The 16,782-nt window shown below is 38.6% G+C and overlaps 1 protein-coding gene across 7 annotated transcripts in view; it reads left to right on the top strand.

The window, feature by feature from the left end:
- FTO (FTO alpha-ketoglutarate dependent dioxygenase) overlaps positions 1-16,782 on the top strand; it is a 353,884-nt gene that overhangs the window by 136,860 nt on the left and 200,242 nt on the right. For all 7 annotated transcript variants that reach the window (XR_006730336.1, XR_006730335.1, XM_045533190.1 and 4 more), the window contains exons 5-6: positions 2,882-2,961; positions 8,954-9,097. Coding sequence is in view for 5 of the 7 variants with exons in the window: in XM_045533190.1 (XP_045389146.1) it covers positions 2,882-2,961; positions 8,954-9,097 (224 nt within the window). In the remaining 2 variants the exon portion in view is untranslated. The remainder of the gene's footprint in view (positions 1-2,881; positions 2,962-8,953; positions 9,098-16,782) is intronic.

Genomic DNA, 16,782 nt, shown 5'->3' with positions numbered 1-16,782 from the left:
CATTCCCTGTTTCCAGGCTATGTGCATCTCCAGAGTGGGCGATGACAAAATTATACCTGACTGAGAGCCGTTGCTCTTGGGCTTACAATATACATCTTTAACTTATCACAATGTAACTTCAAATATTAAACCACTTTTCCTTCTTTCCTTCTCTCTTTTGGGCTGTTTTAATGCATTTTACTTCTATATATGTTATGGACCTCACGATACATTGATTTTTGTTTGACTTTAAACAGTTAATTATCTTTTCATGATATCTTTAATTTATGTTACTTTTTATTTCTTTGCGCAGAGCCAAATGCCTCTGACATTTTTATTTGGCCTGAAGAATTTTGTCACAGTTTTTATAGTGTAAGTCTACTGAATATAAATTCTTTCAGCTTTTTTCTGAAAAGTCTTAACTTCACTTTTATTTTGGAAGTGTTTTCACTGGGTATAGAATTCTAGATTGACAGTTGTTTCCTTTGAGTATTTCAAATATGTCACCCAGCTGTTTTCTGAGTTGTATAGCTTCTGATGTTAGAAGCCTGCTGGCATTCTAATCTTTGCACTTTTGTATTTAATATGTCTCTTTTTCTGCCTGCTTTTAAGGTTTTCTCTTTATCAACAATTTTCAGAAATTTGATTATGATGTGCATTAGTTTGGTCTTATTTACTTTATTTTTTTGATTGGAGTTCATGTAACTTACTGGATCTCTGGGTTTATAGTTTTCATGAAATTTGGAAAATTTTTAGCCATCATTTCTATAAAAACGTCTATTTTTTTGTCACTCTCCCTTACCTGGGATTCAAATTACATTTTTGTTAAATTGCTTAATATTGTCCCATAGGTCATTGATGCTCTTTCATAGTATTGTAGTCTTTTTTCTCTGGTCACTTCATTTTGGATAGTTTCTATTTCTGTGTGTTCTAGTTAAGATCAGTGATCTTTTCTTCTTCAGTGTCTAAATTGCTGTTAATCTCATTCAGTGTGATTTTTGTTTCGGATACTATATATTTAATCTTTAGAAGCTTCATTTTAGATATATAAAAGGAAAGATATGTATATTTAAAAGAAAAGAAAGATATGTGCATATCTCACATATTGTGTGTGTTTGTGCGTGTCTCTTGTATTTCTCTTCTGTTACTTTTTGAATGGATGCTGGATATTGCACATTGTATTTGTTGGGTGCCTGATTTTGTTGTTTTCTTTTAAATGCTACTGGCTTTTGCTCCAATGAATAAATAAATTACTAAGAATAAGTTGGATACTTTTGAGGCTTGGTTTGGGGCTTTGCTCGGAAGATCTAGAGCAACCTTTAAAGGACTAATTTAGCTCTGCTACTACGGTGACACTTTTCTAAGGATGACCTAGTATCTTATGTAGTAGAAGCTATTAATATTTTGGCTGCTGGGAACGTAAAGTGTTCCTGGCCATGTGGAAGGTCTGAAATTTGTGCAGCTTGCTGCTTTCTGGTGCTTCTCTTTCTGGCCCTTGGGAAGTTTTTATTCACACATCCACAGATCAATGCTTCCCCAAAACCTCGAGGGAACCTTCTGTGCTCTGCTCACCCTCTCTTCTATTGCAGTATTCTGCCTTTCAAATGCCTGCTACCTGGCTTTCCTAAACTCCAAACTCTGTCTTCTCAACTCAGCAACAATAAAACTGAGAATTCTGGGATCCGACTTCCTCTTCCCTTCTGTGTGGCTTTGAAACTATTTCCATGAGTAAGTTAGGGCATTTGTAGGCCTCTCTCACCTAGTTTGTTTTTCTTCTCCCTGGGATCATATCTTGCTTTGTTTTCCAGTGACAAACCTTTGATTAATACTTTTGGTTTGTCTTGTAGTTGTTTAAGGCAAGAGGCTAAACCTTATCACTGTTACTTCATAATATTCATAAGCAGAAGTCCTTCAGCTGGCATTTTGCATTTCCTTTCTGTGTTTAGAGGCAATATTGTAGGTTGTTTTTGTTGACATGTAAGGGCCTGGTGGCCTTTGGGCCTTGGTTTAAGTCATTGCCTTTCTTGGTATCTTGATAAGAATCCTGTGTTGCCTGTACAGGAAATCATTGCTGGGGAACATTAAAACTCTATTTTTTGTAATAGAGGAAGTGATGTCCTAAGCAGAGGGGATACAGATTTTGCCTGACTATGGCATCATTTCTTAGGATACGCAACAACTTGGCTGTTGATTTTTCTCCCACTGCTTGTGGTTTTAGGAATATTCAGCTGACGAATTCATCACCTACTCCATTCTTGGGTTGTGAATCCATAGACTTGAATTCCATTGTGAGAGCCAAACATGCAACATGCTGAGTTGGTTGGTTTGTTGCCTGGAAAATTGTTAGGGCAAAATTGATACTTTGATTATGGAGAGAAAGAGGCAGATTTTCAGATTAAAGATGTTTGACTCCAAATAATATAAAAGAATTCTGGCTTATTCTAAAGGCAAGGATAGAAGCAGATATGTCACGAGAAAGAGAAAGAAGCTCAATCCATAAATAGCAAACTTTGCAGTGGATGGGCATTATAAGTAGGGTGACCGTAAGTTCTGTTTGCTGAGGACAGTCCTGGTTTATACCTGTCCTGGAATAGTTATTCACTCTTCAAAGTGTCATGGTTTGTGTGATTTCATATATATCACATGTATATATTTTGTATATTTCATATATATTTTTGTGTATATGTGTGTGTGTGTATATATATATATAGAGAGAGAGAGAGAGAGAGAAAGACATCCTACTTTAAAGGAAATGTTTAGCGAATACAAGGTAAGTGTTAATTCCTTGGTTATTGTCATTTCCTGAGTGGTAGATTTACTGTTTACTTTGTATTTTAAATAGTGTATAGTATGTACTGACTAATAAATGTGTTTTTTAAAATTTTTGATATTTTTCCTGTAGATGATCTCAATGCCACCCACCAACACTGTGTTTTGGCTGGTTCACAACCTCGGTTTAGTTCCACCCACCGAGTGGCAGAGGTAAGTGTAAATAAAAATGTGATTCACACCTAATTGGATGTGACAGAAGTGGTTGAATGAGTAATTTATCATAGAGGTTTGGAAGAGTATTTGATAGGAAAATTGCTTCCATATAACTTGACTTTAGTCTCTGTTTACTTGCTTTTTTAGCTTTGGGTTGTGTTGGATACAGTTTTAAAAAGTATATTCACAGCATGGGATAAGTATATTTTGCTTCTTGGAGTTATGTTTCTTGGAGAGGGAAAACGCCATTGCCAAGTTAGATGTTAGAGATTTATTTAAGGGGATGTATCTGTCAAGGTCAGGGGCAGGAGATGGCCAGGAGGAAATGGGTGGATTCGTGTGCCTGCGCATCTGTTAGCTGTGGCCGCGTTCAGATGGTTGAGAATTTACATTTTCCTTCACTTTTTGGTCAGACTTCTGGTCATGTGAATGTAAAGTAAGGAGAAAGTTGTAGTGGTGCCAAGGAATTTCTGAGCTTTCCAGCTGTGTTCATAATGCAGACTTTATTGCTAAATTCTGCTACCACTTGTAGTGGCTGATGGTCAGTTGATCAGACAAGTTCAGAATGGAAAATTAAAAAATGAGAAAAACTCATATTAGTCATCCTGGGGTCCCATTGCTCAGTTAAGAAGGGTTCCAGAGAGCAGGGGAGTAATCATGAAAAGGATTACAAGTTGACCTCCCACCCAAGCTTGTTATCCGTGCTTTGCTTTATAGCTTAACTTTCCATGGAACCACAGGGAAAAAGTATGAGAAAATTGGGCAGAAGTGATACAAAAAAGTAGCAGGGAGGCATAAGCAGAGGGTCTTTGAGTCTCAAGACCTTGTGAATCTATACGGCAATGTCGTGTCTTTTGGTAATTAAATAGCTTTGCTAGTGGACCAGTCATATTGATATGTGGCAGAGACGGAATGAGTAACTATTTAAACCAGATGCTGGCAAGCCTGTCATGCATTCCTGCTTCCCTTTCTCCCCTTTCTCCTCATGTCCATTCACTCACTGGTTTAAATATTTGAGTTCCTGTTGTGTGTCCAGCATGGTAGGCCTGGGAGGTAGAGACATCAACATATCCACTACCTTTGTTGAACTTACACTGTAGTAGGGGAGACAAATTTCAAATAAACACAGAAATAATTATCTTCAAGGCCAGAAAGAGGTTCTGTTAGGAAGTAGGGAAGGGAGGGAGGAAGGAAGGAAGGAAAGAGAGAAAGGAAAGGAAGGGAAGGAAGGAAGGGAGAGAAGGAAGGAAAGAAGGAAGGGAAGGAAGGAAGGAAAAGAGGAAGGAACATTTATGGAGCTTCTAATATGTGCCTTGTATTATACAGAAAGATTTCATTTCCCTGGTTATAGGTACCTTTCTTTCTGCTATAAACCTCCCAAGAGTCTTGTTCTCGTGGATCTCTTTAGTATGTGGCTAACATCTTTCCTAATCTAACCTGGAAGAGTAGACAAGCTCATTAGTACTGTGATCAGAGGGCTGGTAATGATAAATAAATGATTAACAAAAAGGGGAAATATGTTCTGTGGGGATAACAATCATATCAAATTCATAGGGTTCTTACAAGGATTAAATTAATTAATACATGTAAGTCTTTTAGAACAGTGATGGGTGTACATTAAGAATGTTAGCCACTAATACTATTATTAAATTACTATTACTGCTGATACTCCTAATATGACTATCTTTTCATTTTATTCTGATGAAAAACTAATAGGAGATAGGAACAACTACAGCTCTTTGTATGGAAGGTTATTCTTTTTCCATTTATATACTAGAGTATACATAATAAAGGAAGAAACATTAAATCATTGGCAAGTCTTGATTATAAGAATTGCTGCTATGCATTGAACACTGCTGTTCAGAGGAAGGGATTTCAGTTTGTTCATTCATTCATCAAACTTTTGTTTACGTTCAAGCTAGTCTTTTAGGCCCTCGTGAGCAGGAATGGTTGATATGTTCAGTGTCTTCAAGATGCTTACAGTCTATATGTAAGTATAGTGTAGTATAGAACAGAAAGTATCAAATAGTATAAAGCGTCATGGGTGAGGTGAAGTATGTATTAGCCTTTCATGAGAGGTAAGATAAAGGGATTGAACATGTAGGTATTAGGGATTTTAGGGCATTTTAGGACAGCTAATGGGATGTACCAGGACTGAGGTGGGAATCTCGTGATTGGGAAGGGATGGCGATGCCTGGGGAATAGTGAGTGGCTGTACCTTGGATGGGTCCTAGGGCGCCAAAGGGAATGTTGGCAGCTAAGGCTGATTCCTGCATGGGACCAGATTGTGAAAGATCTCGGCTGTCAGATTAGGTGTTTGAACTTAAGTTGGTTGGCACTTGTGGGCTGCTGATTATTTTTTTATCTCGGTAGTGACATATTGAGACAACTTTAAAAAGATGAAAACGATAGGGGCATCACTTAAATCTATCAGGGTCTGAACTAAGGTAGTGGCAGGAGGAAAAAAGAAGAAAATCCCATGAATAATGTAAGAGACACTAAAACTTGGCAACTGACTGATTGAAATGGAGAGAGGAATGTAACAATGAGTTAATGAATGAATGAACTAACTCTTTACTGGATGTTTTCCATGTGCCAGACTCTGGGATGACTCTTGAGTATCAAGTCTGGATGATTCAGGGATGACATCACTATTAGTAGAAATAGGGGGTCTAAGACATTAGGGGAAGACAGTAATTAGTTCAGTTTTGAACAGGCTGGGTTGGAGCTGCCAAGTGAAGTCCAACAGACAAATGGAAATGTGGGAATGAAGCATGTGAGAGAGCAGAAAACTTCTTGCCCCCTACCTCCTGCAGGAAACACACACACATAAAAGCACCCAAAGGGAGCACTTTGGAGTATAGTTTGAAAAGCACTCTCATGGCCTAGGTGAACCAATTTCGTAGTCATTAGAGCAGAATTGATTTCAAAATATCCTGAGGCTTAGCTTTCTCTGTTTATTCATAGTTGTGTTTGTGTCTTCTAATTTTTACGCCTAATTTTAAGCACTAATTAACTTGAAATGAAGAGATGAATATGTATAGTGATTCTGTCAGAGGAAAACATTACCCCAAATCTATGATTTTTATATTTTCATGGGAATGATGTGAATACCTTGCAGAGATCAGCAAACTGTGGCTCTCAGGCCAGCAGGCTGTTTTTGTAAATAAAGTTTTATTGGAACACAGCCACACTCATTTGTTTACATGTTGTTTATGGCTGCTTTGGAGCCATGTGGGAGAATTGAGTAGTTATAACATAGACCTTATAGCCTGCAATGGCCTAAAATATTTATTGTTTGGTCTTTTAAGAAACAGTTTGTTGACCTGTGTTATAGATGTTCCTGGGTAAGCAGGCCTTAAAAATCACCGTAAAATTAAAAGTAAATTTTAAAAAGTTAACTGTCTTAAGGTCACTTTTTATTTCTGCCAAAATATTTCTACCAAAGTAAAAAACAAAGTTACAGTAAAACTGGTACAATTCATATACTTCTGCTAGTTCTTCTAATTGGTCTACTTTTGAGAAAGCTATATGGGAGTATATTCTATAAAGCACCATAAAAAATCATATGTTTGATTTCATAACACTATTTTTAGGAATCAAGCCCAGGAAATAATTAAATGGAAGTGTGTATATAAAGATGTTTATCTAGCATGATCAGTAGTAGTGAAAGTTGGGCAGAACCTTAATGCCTTTATAGTATGTGACCATTTAATTAGATTGTTGACTGTGACCTTAATTAGCAACCATTTTCAATGGCTGTCTTGAACATTTATGTACAAACAGTGAAAAACAGCGTATACATTGATATGTATACAGTGATTACAATTGTGTATGGACAAAGAATCACATGCAGTAAAAAGATAAAAATATATTCCCTCGTGCACTGCTGGAGGGAATATACAGTGGTACGGCCACTTTGGGAAACAGTCTGGCACTTCCTCAGAAGGTTAAGTACAAAGTCACTCTATGACTGTATGACACAATTCCATGCTTAGGTATATGTACCCAAGAGTAATGGAAATTTGTACATGAATGTTCATAATAGCTTGATTTCTAATAGCCAAAAAGTAGAAACAACCCAAAGGTTAACCACTTAATGAATGAATAAAGAAAATGTGATATATCTATACAACTGAACATTATTTGGCGTTAAAAGGAAATGAAGTACTGATGTATGCTATATAACACGGATGAATCTTGAAACCATGGTAGGTGGAAGAAACCGGTTACAAAAGATCACATATTGAGTGATTTGATTTATATGAAATGTCCAGAATAGGCCCATCTGTGGACATAGAAAGTAGATTAGTGGTTGCCTAGGGCTGAAATGTTGGTGAAAATGGGAGGGGTGACTGCTAAATGGCAGTTTCTTTTTGGGGTGATAAAAAGTGCTCTAAAATTAATTGTAGTGATGGTTACACAACTGTGATTATACTAAACAACATTGAATAGTATACTTAAAATGTTTGAATTTTATGATATGTGAATTATATCTCAATAAAACTGTTACCCACCCCCCAAAAAAACCAAAACAAATCTGAAATTAGTCCTGATCAAAGAAAACACTATACATCCAGAAAAAAGCAATTCTACTCTCTCCCTCACCTTTTTTGGGGGTGGGTGGGGCACAAGTCTGGTTACACCATAATTCATTTAACTGGTTTCCTATTGTTGGGAAATTTAGGTTGTTTCCAATCTTCAGCTATAATAAATGGCAACGCAATTAATAACCTCTTGTGTAGTTCACTTCATACTTGGGAAAGTGAAGGCCCAAGTAAGAAAACTTTCTAGACAGACTGACATTGTAAAAAGATGTTATAGAGGTAGCTGTGGGACAAAAGTGAGTGTCCCATTCTTTGGGTATTTTTGCAGCAAATTGGAGCTGCCTGTCCTTGTGTTCCCAGCACTCTGGGATCTTCATAGTAAAATACATACTAGTCAAGCTTCTGTTTATTGGCACAGAAACTTTGTTTTTTCCCTGGCTTGCCGATATTGTATAAGATGGCAGTAAATGTGCAAAGAATTTTTATACCAGAGGATTAGCCTTCAAGGTTATGTCCAAGGGCTCAGTTTAAATTATAAATATTAAAATAAAAATATTTAAGGGATACATTTCCCTCCTTAGGTCTAAAGCATATTTATAGCTTGCTTTTTATCATTCTAGGAAATCATTTCTTTATCAAAACAAACGGATGCACAGTCCATCTGCATCCTCTTCTTTTCTGACATATGATCATTTAAAAAAAGGCATTTGTCCATTTGACCTTAGTTTTGCTCCCGCAGACTCAGAGAGGGATGAACTAGTTATCAGTGTCCTTGCTGATGCACAGCTACTAGCTTTGAACGTGCCTGGATAGCACAAGCCACACATTTTCCATTATTTGAAGGATTTCTTCTGCCAAGGTCTGCACTGCTTAGTATGTGCTTTTTGCAGAAAAGGGAAATAAGTTCTTTTCTTGTATTTATAACTTCATTCCTCACCCCCCATACCACCCACCATTACTATTCTATTTAGTGTGCTTTTCATACCAATTCTGCAGTCTGGTTACCTTTCTTTCCCATTGCTAGTCTGAGGGCACTTGAGATAAAGTCAGTGCCCTTGACTTCTTGGTTAACTAGTTATTTATCCAGTAATTATTTAAGTTTCTTTTACATGTGAGACTCAGTTCTAGATGCTGTAGCGTATGTAAACAATATATGCAAAACTGGGGCCTTAGCTTCAGAAAGCCTACTGTTGAGTTAGAGACATGAGGCCCACATAATAAAAGAAAACCAGCAAACTGAGTGGCCCAAGTGAGGCCAAGCTGGCCTCACAGAGCCCAGTGAGCAGGCCACTGTAGTAATTCTTGAGTTAAGGAGTGTAGGCTGAGCTGTGGGGGCAGCGGGTGAATGCATAGAAAGGGGCAAATGCAAACCCTCCTAGGAAGAGTGGCATGATGAACTTGGATTGTGCTCATCATCTTGATTGATGGTTCTGTCTCAACAGTGCTCAACGGGAACCTTGGATTATATCTTACAACGCTGCCAGTTGGCTCTGCAGAATGTCCGTGACGATGTGGACAACAGTGACGTCTCTTTGAAATCCTTCGAGCCTGCAGTTTTGAAACAAGGAGAAGAAATTCACAATGAGGTGAGGCCTCAAGAATTGTGAAGGGTCTGAGATTCTACCCTACCTGCACGCTCACAAGTTAATCTGCCAAAGTTTCATACTGGCATAAGACATGAGACTGCTAGGTCAGAGGTGAAGGATGGTTTATTACTTACAACAGTAGCACTAGCCAGAGTATCAGCATTTTTATGTTAGTTCTCTGTCTTAGTCCATTTGGGCTGCTAGAACAAAATACCATAGATTGGGCAGCTTCTAAACCACAGAAATTTATCCTCACCGTTCTGGAGGCTGGCAAGTCCAAGATCAAGTTAGCAGCAGATTGGGTGTCTGGTGAGGGCTGTTTCCTGATTCACAGATGGCACCTTCTCACTCTGTCCCTATGTGGTGCAAGGGGCAGACAGGATCCCTCGGGCCTCTTTTATAAGGACACTAAGCTCATTTATGAGGGTGGAGCCCTCGTGATCTGTCACCTCCCAAAGGCCTCACCTGTTAATACCATCACCTTGGCTGTTAGGATTTCAATATGTATATTTAGGAGGGACATAAACTTTCAGACCACAGCATTTGTGAAGCCTCTATTTCTATAGGGTGATGCGAAGTAGGTCTGATGACATGTACACATTGAGGGGTTGCATTATAGGAGGGGAAACTTGAGCTACGGGAACCTGTATCTTTTTAAGTGGATAGTAAGCATGCCATCACTCCAGGTGAAGACTCTGTCTTTATCTTGTCAGTCTATACACAAACCTGCCCTTTGTTCTGAAGGAATAAACTGTCTCTATCTACTAAGGCTGTTTGCTACATAAACATGCTTGCAATGAAAGTCTGACACACAGGGCAGTCAGTGCTTGCTCACAAGACATGCAGAGAAACACAGGAGACTCGTGAAGAATCATTTTCCACCAAGAACTGATGGGAACTGAATGTAGGCCCTAGGAGCAAGTGTCAATGCCTTGCTTTTTATTTATGAAATAAGTTGCAATCTCATAGTCTCTGAGATCAGCAGGTTTGGATTCCATGCATCACTATTTTACAAACTTTACTGTTCCTATTAACACCCTTTCAATATTTGCTTTATCTTTGGACAACATACATCATTAGCTATTTAATATTTTTCTTTAAGTCAAGTCATTTTTTACATATATAGATTTTTTTAAAAAGGAAACCTTTTATTGCCACTTTAAGTGGAAATCCAGTATCATGATCCAAAAGAGAAAGTAACCAGAAAAATGTATCCAATGAAAACAGCACAACGATATTACATTCCAGCAGATACTCTTGTCTGGAGGGGGCTCTGAGTCTAAAGTCTCCTTTCGTGTTAAGAAGGGAGATTAGTGGTAATGGTTTCACAACTTCATAAATTTTCTAAAGAGCACTGAACTCTGCACTTAAAATGTGTGAATTTTATGGTGGGTAAATTATACCTCAAAAAAAAAAAACCTATTAAAAGGAAAAAAAGGAGACTAATAAGTGGTAGAGAACTATTGAAGATCGTCACCAATCTGAGGCTTTTCTTTTGATATAATTAGAATGATTGATGGAGATTTAGAATGCAAAAATGTTCTCCTTCATCCTTCCAATAAATAATTACTGAGGCCGGGTGCGATGGCTCACACTTGTAATCTGAGCACTTTGGGAGGCCAAGAGGTGGGGGGATCGCTTGAGGACAGGAGTTCGAGACCAGCCTGGGCAACATAGAGAGACTTCGTCTCCACAAAAAATAAAAAAAGTTAGCTGAAAATGATGGCCTGCATCTGTAGTCCCAGCTACTTGGGAAGCTGAGGTGAGAGGATCACTTGAGCCCAGGAGTTTGAGGCTGCAGTGAGCTCTAATCATGCCACTGCATTCTAGGCTGAGCGACAGAGTAAGACCTCGTCTCTAAATAAATTAGATAGATAAATTTTATATACATATGTATAAAATAATTACTGAGCCTGTGCCAGGTACTCTTCTGGGTGCTTTAGGATATATCGGTAAATAAAATAGACATTCTAGTACAGGGAGATGATAAACATAACATACTTGTTAATTAGATAGTATGTTAGAAGTTGATGAGTGCTACAGAAAAAAACAAACAGAACAAGGTAATGGAAATCGAGACAACTCAAGAGCATCCCCATTGGGAAGACGTTTTTTTGAGTAGAGATTTGAAGGAGATGGGAGAGGGAGCCACGTGGCTATCTGGGGAAGAGCATTTCGGACAGAAGGAACAACAGCTACAGAGGCCGTGAGGTAGGAGAATGCCTGGTGTTCATGGAATAATTCAGGAAAAGCATTATTCGAGTGGAGGCGGTGAGGCTGCTAGTTGCAGGAGAAGAGGTTACAGAGATAGTACTAGGAGGCTGGGGAGCAGCGGACTGGGTAGGTCCTTGGAGGCCCCTAGTAAGGACAAGGACTTTCCTTTTTACTCTGAGGGAAATGGGGAGCCATTGAAGGATTTTGAGCAAAGCAGAAAAAATATCTGCTCCCACAGTAACATAAAATCTTTTTAATGTCTTTAAAAGATATTTCATATTTTCTGAGCTGCTGCACACTTTGCGAAACATTGTCATAATCTCCAGAACTGAAGACAAAGAAATTCTGCCTTTCAGGGAATAGTATCCACTTCTAACACTAAGCTGTGAGTCTGACTTTCTTCCCTTCGTTGTGCCTGATAAGTGCCCCATGTTCTTTCTCATTACTCCCTCCTGGTGACACTGCTGATAGCTAGAATTTCAGGAATGATGTGCACTTATGGGCCTGATGACCTCACTGAATTAGACCTGGGAGCAAAATTATGTCCTTCTCCATATTTATAATGTAGAAATTCTAGTCTAGGAATTTAGTTATTTCCTTCTCTAAAACCTCTCAATGTTAGGGGTCAAGCCAACAGAATGGCTGCTTTCTTTAACATACTTATGGACTGTGATATTTTCCCATCCTTTCTGGTCTTCTTCTGTGACTGTGATGTTTTGTTATCATCAGTGGGTAGAGGAAATCTATAAAATCACACTGTTTATCTAACAGTAAAATATTGTCATCTAAATGCATCTGCTTCAGAAAGTGGCTGCCTGCCTTTGACATTGTATCTGTTGGGGAGGTGGGGCAGAGTTGTACCTATCAGAAACCTTGCACCCTGGAGGCTAGCCTGGGGGTGAATGGAGGGAGTGATCTTCAATCCAAATCTCTTGTGGGTGCCAGTCTTCACCATCCCCCTCCAGTCTTCAATTCTTCAAGGTCATCTCCTTACTTTAAGAATTAATTCCATATGTCAGGGCACATATCAGAGATTGTTCTTTTGCCATCCAAGCTGGCCTGGGATTAAGCCCTTGCACGCTCACACTCTGCTCTGTGCACACATGTCCACGACGGCTCCCAACTTTTTTGTTGTTTGCTTTCTGCTTTCTTCAAGGCTGTGTGTCTTTGCCGGACTAATTATAGGATAAAGCCCCGGATTTTACAGGCTGCAAGTTTTCAGGCTGTGTGGGTTTTAAGTGGTTTGTTTTCCTTGCCTAGAATGGTTTCTAACTAAGCAATTTGAGAACTTTTGGCATAGGAACTGAGTACCTTTTGGAGGTATGTTTTCCAATTACGATGCTTAGGAAAGATTTTCATTCAATGATAAGCAGAGTCTTCCTCTATGTTATTAAATGTTTTATTTTTCTTCTTAAAAATATTAAAATGCAGAATTCAGTCTCTTCACTTAGTAAATTTCCCCTAGAAGAATGTGCTGTTTGATAGCATTGTTTGGTTCTCATTTTCTTCTGATCAGACCTTCATCTTCCTTATAACTGCTATGAATGGGCCTTCACAGGTTATCTCTTTGTAGACAGAGCCTTAGCATCTCTCCCTGGTCTAATTTCTTTCTCCGGGAAAATGACTTACTGCAGTTATCACAGTGAGACATTAACCCCATGGTGCATGTTCACACATCTCATGAGGGAACTGATCGGCTGACCTGGGACCAAATCAAGAGCCTAAACAAACTTGGCAGAAGAAAAGTAGGTGACATTTGCTTACCTGTAGGAGTGACAGAAATACAACTATATGGTGACATAGTGGCTCAGAAATATAATTTTGAAATCTTATTAGCTTTGTTCTCCAATGCGAGGTGCAGACAGGTGGGTGGATTCTTTTTCTTCCTCCCTCTTATACTTTTTCCAGGTATTTTTGGAAGAAAAGATTCTCTTGATTGATCCCATTTTTGACTGTTCCATGGGGAAGGCAGGCATGGGTAAGGGGGTTCCAGAGATGGTTTTCTAGGTCACAGCTATGAACCTAAAGCTATTGTGAACATGTTTTCATTTTTCTCTGAAGATTCAGAAGGTGGTTCAAGATCCTGCAGGGCCTCTAAGCTGTCAGTATGCCTTCTGATGCCTGTGGGCATTAACTCCCCTTTATATTGTAATTGTTAAAAAGATTGGATAATAGTGAATTTTTATTAAGTGCATGTTCGAAATCTGGAAGTTTCCTTTGCAAGTGTAATGAAGACTCAGAGAACCTTGAGAGAGGTCCTGTGGATTGTCTCCCTGCTGTTCACATCACAGGGATATATATCGCCCGCGGAACGTTCTTTGGCATCAAATCAACATTTGTCCTCCTGATGGCTTGTTTCTTTATTTCTGCTCTGGTAGCTGTGAGCCTCCTTGGAGGGGCCTACAGCTCTGGAGAAGAGAAGAAGACCCTACTGCTGTTGTGGTTAGAACTTTACCAGTCACTCAGTATGGTTAGGCTTTGATTTTTTTTTTTTTTTAAATCCTTAACGTAATAAGGCTTCTATTGTATTCTAAGTCCTGATCCTTCTGTTCCTTTGGTTTTTGTGCAATGACCATGCTGCAGCTTCCCTTTCTAATTCCCAGAATTTAGGGGGAAAACAATTTTTTCTTTTATTTCATACTCTGAATCAAACAGCTGGAAATATTTTTTGCTTCCTTAATTAATTTTAAGAAAAGAGCCAACTACTTTTCTTGGCAATGGGGGAAGTGATGAAGTTGGCATTTGATTAAAATCCTATAATATTTTTGATCTACAACATTGACATGAAAAAGTCAGGCCATGGAATTGAGTAAAATGCATGCCCATGGATTTGATGTCCACCAAGATGGCGTCTCGTGGGCAGTACTTTGACTCATGAATAACACTCTGTTGGGAGCAGGTCCTCGGTGTTGAACTTTTCTGACTGGCATTAGTGGAAAGGGGTGGGCATGAGTTCACATGAGCATTACAACTTTTCCTGGTCAGAAAATTTTATGTGATTGTAACATGCTTGAGGACAGTAAGTTTGAAGCCTTGTGGTCTTGTTTGGTTTGTATTCTTAGCATCTAGCAAGTGCCTGATATATAGTAGGCAGTTTATTATTAGCCTATGTCATCGTCATCACAAACCTATGTGGTTATTATATATTAATAATTATCCCTATTTTACAGATGACAGATGGATGACATAGCTATTCTGTATTAGAACCCACTTTTGAGATAGGGTCACATTCTGTCACTCAGGCTAGTGCAGTGGTGTCATGATAGCTCATTGCAACCTCAAATTCCTAGGCTCAAGTGATCCTCCTGCCTCAACCTTCTGAGTAGCTGGGACTACGGGTGCATTTTATCACACCCAGCTAATTTCTCTTGTTTGTAGAGACAGGGTCTCCCTCTTGCTCAGGCTGGTCTTGAACTCCTGGCCTCAAGCAATCTTCCTGCAGTGGCCTCCCAAAGTGCTAGGCTTTCAGGTGTGAGCCACCTCGTCCGGCCAGAACCCACTTTTGAACTGACTCCAGAGCCCTTATTCTTAACCATAACCAACTATCTGCCTCAAGAGATAGTTGGGCCTTTGCTTCAAAAGATGGTTAGGCAGATGAAGGCATTATTTATTAAAAGGGACATATCTCTTTCTTTGCTCTTTTGTCCATTAGCAGAGTCCCCAGATATGTCCTTTTCCTTGCTTCCGAGTTTTAATTTCCTAAAATCCAGATTCTCTTGTATCCTGGTAAGTTGGATGAACTAGTTACATGTGGTAATTTATGTTATTTCCTGGGATACTAGGTTGCCAAGGCTTATGCATTTTGTCCTCTTCAATGGAAATAACCAGTCCAAAGATTGGAAAACCTTTTAAAACCTGTTGAACTCTACTATCACTAACATAGGGCTTGATGATTTGTTGACAGGCTGTTCCTATAGTGTGAACAAATTTCACGTGCAGTCCCTGAAAAAGAACTCATTTTTTCCTTGTAATAAATATGTTGTTAAACCTGTATCTTTACAGAAGTTGAACTGTACTTTTATTCATTTTCCTTTCAAAGTTCTCAAGTTTATGTCTGTTAACCACTGCCTTTTAATACCACAGATAAGGTTTAGCAACTGTTGTTTTAATACGGTCTGCATTCCTTTTTGGTTCTGTTTTGTTTTGTTTAAACAGGTTTAACTGAAATCAGTTTTACATATCAAACAAACATTTAGTTAATGTAAACTAAAACCTTTTCATATGACTTGGTGTTCTCACGTTACCTATTTGAACCATTTTCTCCATTGTTAAATCTTCACAAGTTGCTTTTGTTTGCCTCCTGAAAGTTTAATATGGATAAACAAACACAAAAATTCTTTGTGGTAACAGGTGAAGATTATAGTAGCTCTGTATCTGTATATGGAACATGATCACCTTAGCGAAGCCAGGCAACCTAACATGAAGCTATGATTGCTCTACATTTCTTTAGAGGGCAGTGGTAATAAGAGTTTTTAGAATCAATGGAGTTATACTTTGATGTTAAAATTTGATTTTCAAGTTCAAGATGAATGATAGAAGACTTGGAAAATAGATAGAAAAGAATTTCTTACACTTCCAAAGGTTAACTCAGCCTCTCATCTATCTGTGTTGGAATTATTTCAGTTGCAAGAGATAGAAGACTCCACCTGAGTTGGCTTAAATAAAAAGGGCTTTGGGAATAGCTTGATCAAGGGTCAGTTGATGTCACCAGGACCTGGTTTTTATCTTTTCATCTTACAGCCACCACCTACTGTATTGGCTCTATTCTTCCCATTTGTTGGCAAAATAGCTACAGAGTCTTCTTCCTGTATTTTCTCACGGTCTTGAGACTTATTTTGATTGAACATATACCCACTCCCCTCAAACCCAATTCTGTGATTAGGGAAATGTAACAGGCTGATCGGCCTAGACCTGGCCTGCACATTGCACTCCTGGTGTTGGAGCTGGAGCTCTGTCCAGAGCACATGGACTGAGATTGGGGAAGGGATGGTCACCAAATGATTAGCAGGGTTTTGCTAGAATAGAAGGAAGAATGCGAAGGCAGCAAACAATAGAAGTTTACTATAATAGAGTCATAGGAAGGAAAATAAATTACAGGTTGAGAATTCCTGATCCCAAAATCTGAAATTCAATATGCTCCAAAATTCAAAACTTTTTGAGCGGAAACGTTCATTGGAGCATTTTAGATTTCAGATTTTCAGATTTGGGATGCTCAATGAATAAGTATATAATACAAATATTCTAAAATCCAAGACACTTCTGGTCCCAAGCATTTTGCATAAGGGACACTCAGCTTGTACTAGTATTTTTGCTAACTTTTTTTTTTTTTTTTTGCCTATTGTCATTTGTCTTGACTGAGTTGACTGACAAGTGACAACTTGAATGGCTATGTAGGTTTAATGTATAACTCCCTAATTAATTTTATATTGTTTGGTTATATGGGCTAAGATTATCACCAGCTCCTTATGGCC

Source organism: Lemur catta, chromosome 20, assembly GCF_020740605.2.
Source record: "Lemur catta isolate mLemCat1 chromosome 20, mLemCat1.pri, whole genome shotgun sequence".
Classification (NCBI taxonomy): Eukaryota; Metazoa; Chordata; class Mammalia; order Primates; family Lemuridae; genus Lemur; species Lemur catta.
The sequence above is the reverse complement of the archived record's forward strand: the minus strand, read 5'-3'. Positions and strand labels throughout refer to the sequence as shown.